Below are 18,053 nucleotides of genomic sequence, written 5' to 3'. Positions count from 1 at the left end.
ATATTGAATTCATAAAACTTGATTTGAATTGAATTGAATTGAAAGCATGCAGTTGGTAGAAAAATAGTACAAGAAGTTTAAATGTAATTTTCTGTTTTCCCAGGAAGAAGAAATTAAAGCACTTATGGACAGACTTAACCTTATGGATTGGCAACAAAAATGTTTGAAAAGTACCGACTGCCTTGAAATAACTAAATCCTCACTAAACTACCAAAATCCTGAGATTAATGTGGCCCAAGTCTTTCTAAAGCGGCTACTAACAGTGAATTACAATGCAAGATACTGCATTAGAAAGGAAACCAAAAAACTCTCAGGAAATACTGAAAAGACAGAAATTGAGCTCCACCCCATGGATGTCCAGATGGCGGTGTTCCACAGCTCTGATCATTTCCTAAAGCAGCTAGTAGTGACTAAACTAGCTCAGTGTCAGTACGCTCTGCCTCTGCTGGTGCCCAATCTCCTCACCAGAAAGATCGAGTTTCCTCTCTGGACCTTTCGCAAAGTCAGGAAGAGCTGGAGGACTAAAACCTCCACTAGTGAGGACAAAATGATTGTTGAGACAGAAACTCCAATGGTGGCATTCTTTAGGTTTGGTTCTGTATCTTCATCTAAGTCTCAGCTGATTAACAGCATAATCAATGAAAAGCATCACACATTCTTCCACAGACACTGTGCAGGCAGCAGCAGAAACCAGTTACTGATGGATGGAGTGGTGGAGATTGCTTGGTACTGCCCTTCTGGGAAGGAGACTGATCATTTCCCTGACTGTGTGGCGTTCTGTAATCTTCATGGTGAAGCTGGAGCTCATGTAACACAGCATGATATTTTAACAACGATGTCCTCTCTGAATGTTGTCTTTATACCTGATTTTGGTCAGAAAAATCACTACAAAGGATTAGTGAAACGGCTCTTTAGCTCCCCAAAGCCTCTGATTTGTGTTCTGACAGATGATGATTCTCCTGTAACAGAGCTGCTAAAGGGGAAGTTCAGTGTTGGATTAAAGGACAGAAATCGGCATGATGTATGTGAAGAACTGAAAGGAACTATCAGAGACTGTCTATCAGAAACGTCAAACACCTTTAAACTAGAGGATCTGGCCAAAGACACACAGGTCAGAGTGGATGAAGATAATGGATTCTGTAAGAAAGGAAAGGAAGCTGCCTTCAAGATAATGTCTCTGCTGAAGAATAATGACCAGTCCTTACACAAAGAAACAAGTCTACCATGTCAGGGGAAACTGTGGCATGACTGGTGTAAGAGGAACAAAGAACTACACCGACCTCATGGACACAACATAGAAAAGTACACAAGTGAAAAAAACAAGGAAATGGATAAAATCCGGGAACAGCAGCAAAAACATGGTCTTAGCAACTTCATGAAGTGCTTTATCAAAGGACTGAATTCTAAGGAAGCTGATGAGAAACTGTATTTCCTGAAATGGGTTGAAATCCTTCTGAACAATTTCACTGTAGAACGTCTCTCCACCTTACATCAGGAATATGATCAAACGTGGTCAAAAATGTCAGAAGTAAAGAAATCTCATGTTATAGCAGATCAACTGGAAACTAGAAAAAAGCTTGAGGAACTGTCAGAGCAGCTGAAGTCTGCTTCTTTTGGTTTAGAACATATACTCAGGGAGATGGGACAGGTATATGAGTCAAATCAGTCTGTAAAAATGAAAAGAAGAAAAATGAAGCAAAGAGAAAACATTGCTCTATTTCCTGCTCTTGCAGCTGAACTCATTCTTTCAGGATATCCACTGGAGCTGATGGATGGAGATGCTTCTCATGTTCCTCTGATCTGGGTTTCAGCAGTTCTAGATGAACTTGTGAAGGTCCTGGGGGATCAGAGAGTGTTTGTGCTGTCAGTTTTGGGGATTCAGAGCTCTGGGAAATCCACCATGCTGAATGCCATGTTTGGACTCCAGTTTGCTGTCAGTGCTGGAAGGTGCACCAGAGGAGCCTTCATGCAGCTGGTCAGAGTGTCAGAGGAGATGAAGGAAGAGCTGAAGTTTGACTACATTCTAGTTGTAGATACTGAAGGACTTCGAGCGCTTGAGCTCGCAGGAACATCCACTCGACATCATGACAATGAACTCGCCACATTCGTTGTTGGTCTTGGAAATCTGACCTTGATCAATATCTTTGGTGAGAACCCTGCTGAGATGCAGGACATCCTTCAGATTGTTGTTCAGGCCTTCCTGAGGATGAAGAAGGTCCAACTCAATCCCAGCTGTGTGTTTGTCCACCAGAATGTTCCAGATGTTACAGCCGGACAGAAAAACATGGAGGGACAGAGAAAATTACAAGATAATCTGGATAAAATGACCAAGCTGGCTGGTGAGGAGGAATCCTATGAAGCAGAAAGTTTTAGTGACGTCATCGCATTTGACATAAAAAACGATGTGAGATACTTTGCACAGCTGTGGGAGGGAAGCCCACCCATGGCTCCTCAAAACCCATTATACACTGAACATGTGGAAGAGCTGAAGAAGACAATACTGAAAAGGGCCTCAAAAAGTCCTACTCTAACACAGTTTAAATCACGGATTAAAGATCTCTGGCAAGCACTTCTGTGTGAAAACTTTGTGTTCAGTTTCAGAAACACACTGGAGATCACAGAATACAGAAAACTGGAGGAGAAATATGGGACATGGACCCGGGATCTCAGGAAATCTATACTCGATATACAAGACAAACTACACACCAGCATCAACAACAAACAGCAGTGCACAGTTGAGAGAAAGGAAATTATAGATAAAATGAGAGAAACATTTAATAATGTGACAGAATCAGTGCAATGTTACTTTGAGGAAAATGAATATGGGAGAGACATCATTCAGCAATGGAGAGGAATGTTTGAGCAAAAGCTTCAAAATCTACATGATGAACTTGTGACACAAACAGTGAGAGAGCTGCATGAGATCATTTACCAAAAGCAAACCTGCAAAAACCTGGAAGATCAGAAATCTCAGTATGAGGCAGATCTTTTTAAAAAGAGCAAAGAGCTGGCATTGGAACTGAAAAGGGGTGAAAAGAAACTGGATGAAAAGCAGCTGAAAGAACATTTTGATTTATTGTGGAAAAAGTGGGTCTCTGAACTGACTGCAAAGCTGACAAGGACACAAGTGAACATAGCAGAAGATATAACACAAATACTGTGTGAACACTATGAAAGAAAACTTCTGTCTGAGAGGAAACCTGAAAAGTATGAGAACATAAGTGTGCAGGGTGATTATAAGAAATATATAACACATGGGAAAAAGTGGAAAGCTGTTACAGATTGGTTTTTTCAGTTACCACCTGAGAGCCAAGACTCTATAAGGCAACTGATCCTGAAAGTCATTGAGCAAACTAAAGACCTGATAAAATTAAAACCAGTTGCAAAGACGGGCTACAAACCTGCCTACATTCAAGAGATCGTTGTACTGGTAAGAAAAGCTGTGGCTGAACATCAGTCTCCAAATTATGAGTTGAACAAAACGTTCTCACTGGATCTCTCTCTGAATGTGTGTGACATTGCGAAAGCAGAGTTTGAAAAGCAACAGAAGAAATTTGAGGAGAGTTTTAATCCATTAATCTATCTAGAGAAAATGAAACCAGAATACTACAGAGTTTTTCAGAAATCCTGTGAAGGTGCCACATCTACAGCAGTATTTGGAGGATTAATCTGTAGACAGCTTGGAGACTCGATCCTACAGAGTGTGTACAACAGTACTGAAAATTATCTGGCTGATGAAATGAAGACAAACTGTCCAGAACTTAATGGAAACAGGACAAACCTGGAGAAACACATTCTCAGATCACTTGCTGAAGAGCAGAACTTTGAAAAGTTTATGAGCTACATCTTGACACCTAAGGAACATTATGAGAGCTTCATTAAAGATGTTGTAAAAGTTTTCATGACTAAAGAAAACCCCAGAGTTCTTGCTCATATTAAAGGAATTCTTCAACACAAACAGAAGTGTGTAATCACTGCAGCAGAAACTGCAACTCGGGAAGTGATAAAGATCAAAGGAGATGCAAACATCTGGCTGGAAAAATTCTCCAGTGGTCTGAAAGTTGATGTTGAATACAATACAGAACATCTCCGTGGAAGTAACTGTAAAGACATCAGTGATTTTCAGCTGCTTACAGATGTAGTGAGAAAAGAAATCTCATTCATTACTGAAGAGCTGAACAGGAAGTTTAACAGCATGTCTGATCTTAAAATGGAGAAGTTCAGGAAGAGTCCAGATAAGATTCTGACTGAACACCTCTGTAGATGCTGCTGGGCTCAGTGTCCATTCTGTAAAGCCATCTGTACCAGCTCAATAGAGGGACATGATGGAGATCACAGTGTCCCCTTCCACAGGTTTCATGGCATCAATGGGGGTCATTACAGAGGAACAACAAATCTCTCCACTGATTTATGCACAAAAAATGTACAAAGTAATAAAGGTTTCTACCCAAGTCATAATAATGAAGTGAGAATTCCTTACAAATCATACAGAGACGCAGGAGGAGATTATAGTACCTGGAGCATCACCCCAGACCTGTCTATGTCACCATACTGGAGGTGGTTTGTGTGTACATTCCAGAAGGATTTGGAAAACCATTATAAAAAAACATTCCAGGGAAGTGGAGAAATCCCTGAAGGATGGAGAACATTCACAAAGGAAGATGCTCTTGAGAGTTTGGATAAATAAATGTAATTAAACCTAAACTGATTCTGTAGGTCATGTAGAAAGAACAAAACTCAGTAATGAACCTGCTGCTGAAGATACAGTGAGAATTTAACTTTCTCTGGTATGCCACATTACACTGTAATGATCAGATCTGTTATTAAGCAGCTCATTAACAATGACTTATATAACAGTTTTATTATTAGTTTATTATTAGTTCAGCAGAGGTTGTACTTCCTTCGTCAGCTGAAGAAGTTCAACCTGCCACAGGATTTGCTGAAACAGTTTTACACTGCCATCATCAAATCCATCCTCTGCACCTCAGTAACTGTTTGGTTCAGCTCAGCCACCAAATTCAATCTCAGTAGACTACAGAGGGAAGTCCGGACTGCTGAGCGAATCATTGGCACAACTCTCCCCACTCTCCAAGACCTGTACTCCTCCAGAGTGTGCAAAAGGGAAAAGAAAATCACCCTGGACCCCTCACATCCAGCACACTCACCCTGGACCCCTCACATTCAGCACACTCACCCTGGACCCCTCACATCCAGCACACTCACTCTGGACCCCTCACATCCAGCACACACACTCACTCTGGACCCCTCACATCCAGCACACTCACCCTGGACCCCTCACATCCAGCACACTCACTCTGGACCCCTCACATCCAGCACACACACTCACTCTGGACCCCTCACATCCAGCACACTCCCTCACTCTGGACCCCTCACATCCAGCACACACACTCACTCTGGACCCCTCACATCCAGCACACTCACTCTGGACCCCTCACATCCAGCACACACACTCACTCTGGACCCCCCACATCCAGCACACTCACTCACTCTGAGCCCTCACATCCAGCACACTCCCTCACTCTGGACCCCTCACATCCAGCACACTCCCTCACTCTGGACCCCTCACATCCAGCACACTCACTCAGGACCCCCCACATCCAGCACACTCCCTCACTCTGGACCCCTCACATCCACCACACTCACTCAGGACCCCTCACATCCAGCACACTCACTCTGGACCCCTCACATCCAGCACACTCACTCTGGACCCCTCACATCCAGCACACACACTCACTCAGGACCCCCCACATCCAGCACACTCCCTCACTCTGGACCCCTCACATCCAGCACACACACTCAGGACCCCTCACATCCAGCACACTCCCTCTGTGAACTGTTAACATCTTCTCGACACTACAAAGCCCTGAGCTCCAGAACGACCAGATATAGGAACAGTTTCTTCCCTCAAGCAATCCACCTGATGAACAATTAACACCATGGAACACACAACACATAATATTTGCACTATGTATACCTCAACTGCACATTTCACACCTGTAAATGTGTACATACAATTATACTGTATATGTCATTCTGTTACACTGTGGAGCTTCTGGCACTAAAATAAATTCCTCGCATGTGAAAACATGTCTGGCAATAAAGCTGATTCTGGTTCTGATGTTTATTCTTACATGTAATTAATCAAATATTTATTTTACTTGACAGTTATTGAGGTGAAAGTTGTTATTAATGATTTAGATTAGGGTTTCTACAATTATAATTAGTAACATCAACTGATTTCAGTACAAACAGCTTTTAATTAGAAAAGTTATTACATAAATACTTTGATTAATTTTGCTTTTAATCTAATTCAGATTATTTTTCTATGTAACACCTGAAATGTAAACATCACACTCTTTAATTAAATATCTAAATATTAAAGCAGATTGTGATTAAAGCTATGTGATTAACTCTTAAAACCTTTTTGGTGTTTTATTTAGTGTCCAGATTAAACATCACAAATGTTCTCACTGTCCTCATATCTACTAAAATCAAACATCACATCCACCAGATAATAACCAATAAACTGTAATAAATCTACTGAGAACTTTATAGAATATATTTCTTTGTTCTTATATACAATAGTTCTAACAAAGAATCCTCTTCAAGTTATAACTACCTAAACTATTGTTTGAATCTTTAGGTGAAGGAGTCAGACTTAGACCTTCTTGTCTTTTCAGGGTCGTCACAATGGGACTCCTTGTTTTTATTAAAAGCAGTTGTAATACAGATTAATGTATGTGATGTATGTAAAGTAAAATAAAAAAAAAATACAAATAAAAACGCCTTCAAATAATTAAACAATGTTAGAATAAGTAAAAGTAATTAAAATGCAAAGATTATAACAAACCAAGAAACACTCTCACAGTGTTATAACTAACTACTGTAAGTCCTTCACCCACGTGCGTTGTGGTTTCCCTTTAAGGGCTACAGATATCATCAGCGACATTATCAGCAGTATCCCAAGAGCACTGACTTTTTAAGAGAGCCTTCATATAACATACTCAGCACCTCTTATCTTTTAACAACACAAACAATATTATTATGTACATATTTTAAAAGCAAAGTTTAAGAAAATAAAATAAAGAAAACAATCACTTTAATATTCTTGATTTTGATCCATTCTTCATTTCTGTCTCGGTTCAGAGTCTGATACTTTTTCATCCATTGATTTCATTCAATCACCAGTTGTATTATTTCTTCTGCTTTTTCTATTCTCTTCTTTTTTCTTCTCTTTGTCTTTGTCTCCTAGCTCTATGTTTTCTGGTATTTGGGGCATGAATCTCACTTTTCTTTTGTATGGGAATATGAGAGCAGGGTTTTGAAGTTGGACAGCATTGGTAAGGTTTATCCAAAGAGCATGAAGTTAACCATTCATTTCCTCCATCATCCATTCTATCTACTCCTACTAAAGGTCCCATTCTTACAACATGGTGTGTGTTATGTGTGTGTTACAGGTGTTACTAGTTTAGAAAACACAGTTCATCACAACATTACAAAAAGTGAGATTTTTAATGACATTATCCCTAAAATAATTGTTTAATGTTGTAAAATTCTGACTATTATGTCCTCCATATTTATATAATTCAAAAATACAAATTTATTATTGTCATGTATTTTTTATTTTCCTAAATAAAATGTAGGAGTATTCTGTCAGGTGAGAAGATTATTAACCCTCAGTCCTGTAGAGATTCCCTCTTCTTCACATCATAACTTTCTAACTTTCTCCCTTTTTGTAATATATATATATATATATATATATATATATATATATATATATATATATATATATATATATATATATATATATATATATAATTGGATTAAAGTTTAGAGCATCTAAATATAAACAAATCTAAATAATATAATCAGTTCTTTAACTGTAATATTGTAAATATATGCTCCTCTTTATTGGTGATGACCATCAGGTTATGATTCATGAGTCTAGAAGATTTATAACATTGTTATTTCTCTTTTATTGTAATAGACATTCAGGTCGACTCACTTCTGTATCATCTGCTATCTGATTTATAATAATCTGCTTCTCACCAATGAAATTCCTTTTAATCCACTGTTTGTAACTGCATTGTTAGAAATTCAGTAGAAGATACAAGGATCTTTAAGATCTTTAAAATAAAGGACATCCTGGTCTAATGACCTAACAGACTTTTGGTAAAATTCACTAAACCCAATATTTCTATGGAGCACAAAATCTTTTACTGTGTTTAAAAATGTTTTATAGCAAATGTGGATAATGAAGTAAATCCAGGACCAAGATCTAATATTGTTTACAATTTGCTAATTCCTCAGAAATCAGAACTTTATTAATAATCTGTTTAATCCAATAAAATATTGACTGAAATGTTGAACTCATTGTTTATTAAACAGTTATATTTTTTTTTATTTTTCTTATTTTGGAATTAAAATAATAACCAGTTTAGCAGGAAGTGTCTCTTTTTAATAGTTTCTAAAAATATTAAAGAGAAAATGTCTCCACAGGAGACCTTCCTAATATAAATCATGATTAATCAGTTAGTTAAAAACCATTTACTACTTTTTAGTCAACTATTTTTGAGCTCAAGTGAGGACTATCTATGCCTTATAAAGCAGTTGTAAAGGAGATTAAAGGCTCAGTAAACTTCTCAACAACAAGGAAACAAACACAGCTCAGAGATTCAGTACATAGAAATATTTATTACAAAATATAAACATGGGACTGAACAACTTTATATTTCAGATAAAAATACAAAAATAAAACTTGTATAAAAATCTCATAAAAATGAACAAAAATGAACAAAATAAGCTAAAAGAAGAATATTAACAAAATATTAGTACAGTGAGTCACAAAAAAGTGCAAAACAGCAAATCTGTAAACCTTCAGAAAATATAACTGCAGTGATGTGAAATAAAACCTGATATAAATATACATTTCTTCAGTATAAACAGTGTAAAAATTGAGCTACCTCAATGTGAACTTTTAAACAGTACAGAACAGCATATTGTGTGTGTTTTGGGTCACTGTACACTGTACTTCAGATGCAGCGTGAAAACTTCACTTTTGTTTTAATGGCAGCAGCTTTCCAGAAGCCTTTAGGGCTGTGACTTTATCTGCTATAACTGGATCTGCAGTTCAGTTCCCACTAAAGATTTAAAAAATGAAGAAGTTATGTCATAATCAGTTAAACATTATTCCTATACATGATCACACACACACACACACACACACACACACACACACACACACACACACACACACACACGCACGCACACACACAGAGTGAGCTATTCTACAGATTATTCTGTAGGGGGGGGGGGGGATACGAGGAGGCCTCATATTAACAAAGTGAAACTAAATGTTAAGTTTTACATTAAACTGTTTTTATATTAATCCGATTAAGATTTAGATTTATTTCATTATAAATGTTTATTATTTTAAGGTTATAATTTATTTCTTTACCTGAACGCGACATTTTCTGACAAATCTCCGTGTCCGAGTCCGTCAGATCAGATCAGTTTACTTCCTGAATGAATCGCTCTGTGTAAATGAATCGCTCTGTGTAAATGAATCGCTCTGTGTAAATGAATCGCTCTGTGTAAATGAATCGCTCTGTGTAAATGAATCGCTCTGTGTAAATGAATCGCTCTGTGTAAATGAATCGCTCTGTGTAAATGAATCGCTCTGTGTGAATGAATCGCTCTGTGTAAATGAATCGCTCTGTGTAAATGAATCGCTCTGTGTAAATGAATCGCTCTGTGTAAATGAATCGCTCTGTGTAAATGAATCGCTCTGTGTAAATGAATCTTTAAGTGAATGAGTCGTTTGGGTGACTGAATCGTTCTCCTCAGTGTACTGAATCATATTGTTCTGTCTCTTTAGTCCTGCCGGGGTAGAGCAGGAGAAAGACTTTGGTTAGAAAAGATAATTCAGTCAAATCCTTTTTTTAATCTATTAATAAAAATAAAATGATTCCTCTAGAGAACAAATAAGTTTGTGATAATTATACATCACTATCAGAAACTCTTCAGGCTATTAAGAGTCTAAAAAATAATAAAAGTCCTAGTGATGGTTTAACCTCAGCATTATATAAGATGTTTGCTGACTTTTCCCCTTTCTTACTAAAACTATTTTAAGTAAGCTTTGATTTAGAAGAACTTCCACCTACAGTAACACAAGGAGTCATCACCTTAATACCCAAACCCAATAAACATAAAGAATGTCTAGAACGTTGGAGACCAATTACCCTCTTAAATAACAATTACAACATTTTAGCCCTTATTTTAGCAAAAAGAGTTTTCCTTAACTGAGTTTCTTAACTGCTTTCCTTAAAAAGAAATGTCCTTAACTGTATTACTGATGAATCACAGTCAGGTTTTATGGGAAAACGTCACATCACAAATAATAATATTAGTCCTAGATATCTTACAGATTACAAACATCTCATCCTTAATGACAGTTACATGCTATTCTTAGACTTCTACAAAGCCTTTGATTCACTCGAACACAACTCCATATTTAAAGCTCGTACCAAATCTGTGTTTGGAGATTTATTTTGTAAAGCCATCAGGACTTTGTATAGAAATAATAATAGTGTTATTAAATTACAATTCAGAACCTCACCTGGATTTAATCTGTCACGCGGCATAAGACGAGGCTGTCCTTTATCTCCATATTTATTTTTAGCTCTGCATATTTCCAGTAGTAATTTACAAGGTATTACGATTGACGATAGACACATTATTATTAACCAGCTGGCTGATGACAGCACTTTATTTTTGAATGATGCCTCTCAAGTTCCTTTAGCTTTAAGATTGATTTTGTAAGAATATAAAATGTGTAGTGTAAAAATAAGACGATGTTGAAGATCTTAATGAAGAACAAGAAGTTTATTCCAGCATAGCAGTGACAAAATACATGACGTACTTTGGGTTCATCTGTAAGAACCCCAAGCAAATCCTGCTCAAGCCTTATATACAGTTTTCCCTTTTGGTAATTTAAATAAAGTTCCGCTTTGAATGTGTATTGAGTGTAAGAACTGAATGTCTCCCAAATGTCTGGGCTACAGCTTGTTGTCTAACTGATGGCTTTAAATGTTAACCCGGTGGGGTCTGACCATTTTGGGACACTGGCAGAGGTTCTGACATGCTCTTACATTTGGTCTTTTTTCAGTTATTTCAAAACATATTAATGGCTAATATCACATAACATTGTATTCAGCACAAACTGGGCTACAATATTATGTAAGTAAAATGTATGTACATGTTTGTATTTTTAAGTAAATGATGTTTATGTGTGGGTAGTAAAAAAAAGAAAAAGAAAAGATGCTGAAATAAGGCCAAGAAACACATACTAAACATTTATTCACACACAATATTCAATTCAATTCAATTCAATACAAGTTTATTTGTATAGCGCTTTTTACAATAGACATTGTCTCAGAGCAGCTTTACAGAACATAAACATAGAGCAGAAGGTAAACATAATTAATGATAAAGGAATTAACGAATAATAAAAGAAATAAGAATTTAACAGAATAAAAATTCTAGATTATTATTAGATGTATATAGTTCACAGTGTGTATGTATTTATTCCCCTATGAGCAAGTCTGAGGTGACTCAGGCAGCAGTGGCAAGGAAAAACTGCCTTAAATTGGTAAAGGAAGAAACCTTGAGAGGAACCGGACTCAAGGGGGAACCCATCCTCATATGGGTGACACTGGGGGTGTGATTGTAATATACAGTCAGTTAAATGTTGTATTGGTGTGAGGTTCAAGGACTTCTGATCTCCTGAGTACCACAGAGTCTAACTGGAGATGTCTCAGGATTCTTAGAGTCGGCCTCGGCTCAGTGGACGTCCAAAGGCTTCGTCCCACAGAGGACGTCGGGAGCTGGTACAGTGTCTGGATGCCTCGGGATGGGTACAAAGAGAGAAGCAGTGGAAAGGGATTAACATATCTGCTGTTCATAAAAATGTGCTGGTCTGATGTACTGGTGCATGATATTATGGGATGTATTATGTGTACGCCTGACTAAAGAGATGAGTTTTTAATCTACATTTAAACTGGGAAAGTGTGTCTGCGCCCCGAACACTATCAGGAAGACTATTCCAAAGTTTGGGAGCTAAATAAGAAAACGCTCTACCACCTTTAGTAGACTTAGATATTCTGGGAACTAGCAGAAGTCCTGAGTTTTGTGATCTCAGAGAGCGTGAAGGATTGTAACGTGTTAGAAGACTAGTTAGATACATGGGAGCTAAACCATTAAGAGCCTTGTACGTAAGTAGCAGCAGTTTGTAGTCAATTCTAAACTTAACAGGTAGCCAGTGTAGAGATGATAACATTGGGGTTAAAGGTCATACTTTCTTGTCCTAGTGAGAACTCTGGCAGCTGCATTTTGGACTAACTGTAACCTATTTATTAAAGATGGAGGACAACCACCTAGTAATGCATTGCAATAGTCCAGTCTAGAGGTCATGAAGGCAGGAACTAGCTTCTCAGCATCAGATACAGACAGGATGTTTCTCAGCTTGGCAAATTTCTAAGGTGGAAGAAGGCTGTTTTGGTAGTATGGGCGATATGATTTTTAAAAGACAAGTTACTGTCTAATAAACACCAGGTCTTTCACTGTCGAGCTACTAGTAACAGTACATCCCTCTAAATGGGAGTTAAGTTGTGAGAGTTTCTGTGCACTGGTTTTTGGACCTTTGAGTAGTATTTTTGTCTTATCGGAGTTTAACAACAATAAAGTTCTCTACTCTTGTAGAGTTGATAATTTGCTACAAAAAGATGTGAAAACCATTTTACCCACTAATTCACATGAAACAATACATTGATTTAACTTTTGTAAGACAGTTTTTGTTGTGTAAAGGCAATATGCAAGGGAGGGTCAATGGTCATGAATATTGATGATTCACACCTGAGGAGGCCCAACCCCCTAATGGCTTAGTCTGGATTGTGTTGACAAAAGAATGAATGTGGGGAGACTTAAAGAAAAAATCTTTTGCTTGTAGTTTAATAAAATAGTGTACAATGAAGTACAAAAGACTTAAGATTTTATTTATATCTGTACTTGACAAAATAAGACTTTTATTTTACCAATGTTTAAAAAACATAAACAATACAATAGAGTCAAGAGTCAAGAAGCTTTATTGTATTCAATGATTCAAAATGTCAGCTGTAAATGTACAGTTTGGTGTGTATCAAAAAATACTTCACATATAAATTAAATATTTATATAAATATAAATTTGTTAAATGTTGTCATGCCATTGTTCAAAACAGTTCCTATTTAACTGAACACACAAGGGAACATTACATGTTTTGCATTTCCAAGGTGTGTCCTGTCTTTTACCATGCGATGTCTTGCAGTGCACACATTTATTAATGTGCTTGCAAAGCACATTCTTATTCTCTTGCATACAAAGGCTTACTTGTGTTCCTGGATGGTCTAGTGGATAGTGAATCTGTTTAGCATGCAGAGATTCAGTGTTCGAATCCACCCTCAGACAGTTTTTTTTTATAAAACTTTATAATAAAGGTTCATTAGTTGACATTAGTTACCACATTACTTAACATGAACTAATAATGAACTGCACTTCTACAGCATTTATTCATTTTGTTCATGTTAATTTCAACATTTACTAATACATTATTAACACCGTGTTAACATTACTTAATATACTGTGAACTAACATGACCAAAGAATAAACTTTATTTTAACAAAGATTACTAAATACAATAATTTATTGCTCACGGTTAGTAAATGTTAGTTAATACATTACATTTGAACTAATGATCCTTATTGTAACGTGATTATATTTTTTCCCAGTAAAATCACTGATTGATGCTTTAGTTCAAGATCTTCATGGCGCTTGTTTCAGGAAAAGATAAATGGATTTTCAGGTGTGCTCTTTTGTTGCAGGTGAGAAACTAGTCTGCAAATATAACCATAGTAACTGTGCAGCCAAACCCTAGCAACCATGTAGTGCACCTTACGACCATATTGCAATATAAAGAAGCCATATCTCAGTTACACAACATAAAATACTCAGCACGATGAGGGGAACTGACGTCACGTCTAGCCCCGCCCCCAAAATAAGCGAAATAAAAAATTTTGCACAACATGGACATGTGACATATCAAAACACTCAGCACGATGAGGGGAACTGACGTCACGTGCAAACACATTCACATTTTCTTTAGGAAATGTACCGTTCTAGTTCTTTATTGTTCTTGCAGGTGCGTTTTTAACACACACATATAATACATCATTCGAAACTGTGAAGTGTCTACTTTTATTTGACTGCCTTCATAATAACAACAAAACGCTGTGCTTTTGGCAAATAAAGAAAATAACCAGGGTGTGCATTGAAGATGAAAAAGCGCCAAAAACGCACCTGCGAGTCTGTCGACCCCAGAGGGTTAATCATGGGCACGTACACCTTGTCTTGGTATTGTTACAATTGTTATCACCCAAGTGGTCACTTTAAATGGTAATTGCAGCCACGTAGACCCTTTGTTCGTGGTGATCATTGATGTCCTGCCGCCGTCCCCATATTTATAACTGAATCAAGTTTATACATTTAAAGTCCATTACCTTATGATACTTAAAACCTTTTTAGGAATGAGCTCTTTTAGATGTGTACTTTGGAGTGGAATTTGGGTGCAATTTCTGTAATTTCTTACAATTTCTTTTCCAGAGCTTCAGGTCTCTATTTAATAATGAACACATATGAGCTGATGTCTGTTAAAAGCTATAATACTCCCTCCATATGCAATATTCATGTGAGAGATCAACTTACATACTTAGGAATTGTAATTAATAAAGAACAGAAAATAAAATGTAAACCCAATATCGATCCTCTAATAATGAAAACCCAACAGAAACTAAATCCTTGGTTACAGAGAGACTTAAAGGAAGAATCTTACTCTCTAAAGCTGAAGGATTGTCCAGACTAACGTATGCAGCTCTTTCCTTAGAGGTGAATAATAGGACATTAAAAAAGTTGATAGCATGTGAAATAATTTAGTTTGGAAAAATAAAACCCACTTTATTAGAAAATCAGTCCTGATGAATCCACTAAAAGGGGGGGTGGGTGGTGGATTTTTTAGATTTTACTACATTAAACACACTTTTAAGATGAATTGGTTTAAAAATGTCCTTAATAATCCCTCCACACTTTGGAATATTATCCCTAAGTATATTTTCTCTAAAGTTAGTGGCCTGAATTTCCTCCTACTCTGTAACTATAATATTACAAAGATCCCTGTGAAACTTTCTACTTTCCATAAGCGATGCTCTTGGCTTGGTCCCTGGTATACAAACACAACTTCTCTCCACACAGATATTACTTATGGAATAATGAAGATATTCTCTACAAAAATAAATCACTTTTCTTTGACAACTGGTTCAAAAATGTCCTTCTGTTAGTTGGACAGCTTTTTAATTCACAGGACAGACTCTATAACTACTCAGATTTTTTACAGAAATATAAAACCCCTGTAACTACAGTTCTAGTGAACACTCTATTGTTTACAATGCTATTCCTTCTGGTGTGTGTTTTCTGTTGCAAGGTTCTACATTTCCATGGCCATGTACTCACTCTTACTGACACAATGAGTGTAAATGTGTGCTTTTCTGTAGAGAAACATAAAAATAATTATAAAATCAGAGCTGTCTTTCAGAGAGAATTAATGACAATTCCTTATATTATACCATACTGGAATAATATTGTAGTGAATTTACCGCGGGAGAACGTGTGGTCCTGGTCATATAAGTATCTGATTACTAATAAAGTAAAAGAAATAACATTTAAATTAATTCACAAATGTTACCTGACCAAAGCCTTTCTACAGAAATAAGTCAGATATTGAAGTGAATTGTTCTTTCTGTCGCTCTGCTGAGGAAGATTTCAGACAACGTACCCACACAGAGACATTATGGTCTGATATGTTGATGTTTATCCAGTCATATTTTATAAGTGACTTTTCTTTCTGTTTTAAAGATGTTTTCTTTGGATTGTTTGATTATTCTAAAGAGAATATCGAGAATATATAATATATTATATAATTAATTTGTGTTTCCTACTGGCTAAATTTCACATAAACAAAAATGTACTGGCTCTAAACCTAAACTGGATCTTTTCTCTATTCAGAGATGATCTTGACAAGTTTATTGAAACTATCCAATGCTCTATTAATCCCAAAGCTATGAAAACTGTTTCTCTTTATTCATCCTTTTTGCCCTCTTAAGCTTTACATGACCTATACTGCATTGTTATTATTACCCGGGCAACATATTTGTGTTTATGTATTTTTGTGTGTGTGTGTGTGTTTCTCATGTGTATTGGCATAATGCTTTGATGTTTTGTATTGTTTAATAATTAATAAATAAATAAAACTTTGGTTAGAAATGTGATGATACTTTAATTAAACTGGTCACTAAAGTAAGTTTAACTGATTGGTAAAGACTGAAATATCCAAACACCACCTAACACACGTGGAGGACACAGTGGTTAAGGAGACACTATTGGTGATACTCACACTTACTTAATAAAGTGTGATATCTCATTTAACTGCATTATTACATTATTATGGGCTAAAGATGCGTCATTTCTTAAAGAAATACAGACATTTACTAATAACTATTAACACTAGAAATTGTTAAACTTTTGAATAAATTAATTGTTAATTGCTGAATAAATAAGAATATTTCAGATTTTAAATAAAACATTTACATAAGCAAAAACTCTTCTAAACAATAAGACACAAAAACGAGAGAGAGAATGGCATTGACACATCGAGGCATAGAGAATGGCATCCTAAACAGAATGATATAGACACAAACACATATATAATATAGACAGTTTGTATGTACAGCGGATAAAAGTGCAAATTGAAATATAAATAAGTAAATACAGTGATACCTCGAGATACGAGCGCTTTGACATATGAATTTTTTGAGATACGAGATGTGATTCGACCAAATTTTTGCCTTGTGATACGAGCAGATTTTTGAGATATAGCATTCGAGCTACCGAAACAAAAATCCCCTACAACCACGTGTGCTCTGTTTCAACAACCCCCCCCCCCCCGCTTCCCACGTCTCACTTGGTTAAATCTGCCTTTCCACTGAACACGACAAACGACTGCCGATAAAACGGAAGTCATTCATTTCCTATGGAGAGTCGCGAAGGCGCTACGTGAGGTGCCGACCGTCTGTGGACCCGTTTTGAGTGTTGGATCCATTAAAAAATGTGAACTTGTGCGACTTCACCGCATCTGATATGCCGACAGGTTTTTATTAAAATGACCGTCAGATGTTAGTGAGGAAAGAGTGACAAAAAAGGCAAAAACAAGTGAAGAGAAAAGCGATGAAGAAAATTAAGCAAAATGAATGTAAAGAAAACAGAAATTAAGTCAAGTTAAGAGAATTTCAGTTAAGTTTGTTAATTTTAGTGAAGTTTAGTTAAGTTCCATTTAAGTGTAAAGTAGCATTAAGAGTGTACAGTAGTGAGTAAGTGAACGAAAGTGAAAGTGTAATTCCTCCTAACTCCTCCGCCTGTTTACTCCTCCACCTGTTTACTCCTCCGCCTGTTTACTCCTCCCCCTGTTTACTCCTCCGCCTGTTTACTCCTCCCCCTGTTTACTCCTCCCCCTGTTTACTCCTCCGCCTGTTTACTCCTCCCCCTGTTTACTCCTCCACCTGTTTACTCCTCCGCCTGTTTACTCCTCCCCCTGTTTACTCCTCCGCCTGTTTACTCCTCCCCCTGTTTACTCCTCCCCCTGTTTACTCCTCCCCCTGTTTACTCCTCCGTCTGTTTACTCCTCCGTCTGTTTACTCCTCCGTCTGTTTACTCCTCCGCTTGTTTACTCCTCCGTCTGTTTACTCCTCCGTCTGTTTACTCCTCCGCCTGTTTACTCCTCCGTCTGTTTACTCCTCCGTCTGTTTACTCCTCCGCCTGTTTACTCCTCCCTCAACCTCCGTGCGCATCTTCCATAAAGTAAAACCAGTTTATTTTTTTAACATTCTCTTTTA

At 37.0% G+C, this 18,053-nt stretch overlaps 1 protein-coding gene across 8 annotated transcripts in view; it reads left to right on the top strand.

Annotated features, from left to right (window-relative positions):
* The window catches only part of LOC113653753 (interferon-induced very large GTPase 1-like), an 859,689-nt gene that overhangs the window by 798,121 nt on the left and 43,515 nt on the right, over positions 1-18,053 (top strand). For 7 of the 8 annotated variants that reach the window (XM_047816178.1, XM_047816179.1, XM_047816174.1 and 4 more), the window contains one exon: positions 104-5,166. The exons of the other annotated variant lie outside the window; for it this stretch is intronic. In XM_047816178.1, coding sequence (XP_047672134.1) covers positions 104-4,687 — 4,584 coding nt within the window. In that variant the 3' untranslated portion in view covers positions 4,688-5,166. Of the gene's footprint in view, positions 1-103; positions 5,167-18,053 lie in introns of those variants that run through there. 8 annotated transcript variants of the gene reach the window in all.

The sequence above is a fragment of the Tachysurus fulvidraco genome, chromosome 7 (assembly GCF_022655615.1).
Source record: "Tachysurus fulvidraco isolate hzauxx_2018 chromosome 7, HZAU_PFXX_2.0, whole genome shotgun sequence".
Lineage (NCBI taxonomy): Eukaryota > Metazoa > Chordata > Actinopteri > Siluriformes > Bagridae > Tachysurus > Tachysurus fulvidraco.
This window is presented reverse-complemented; position numbering and strand designations above follow the sequence as displayed.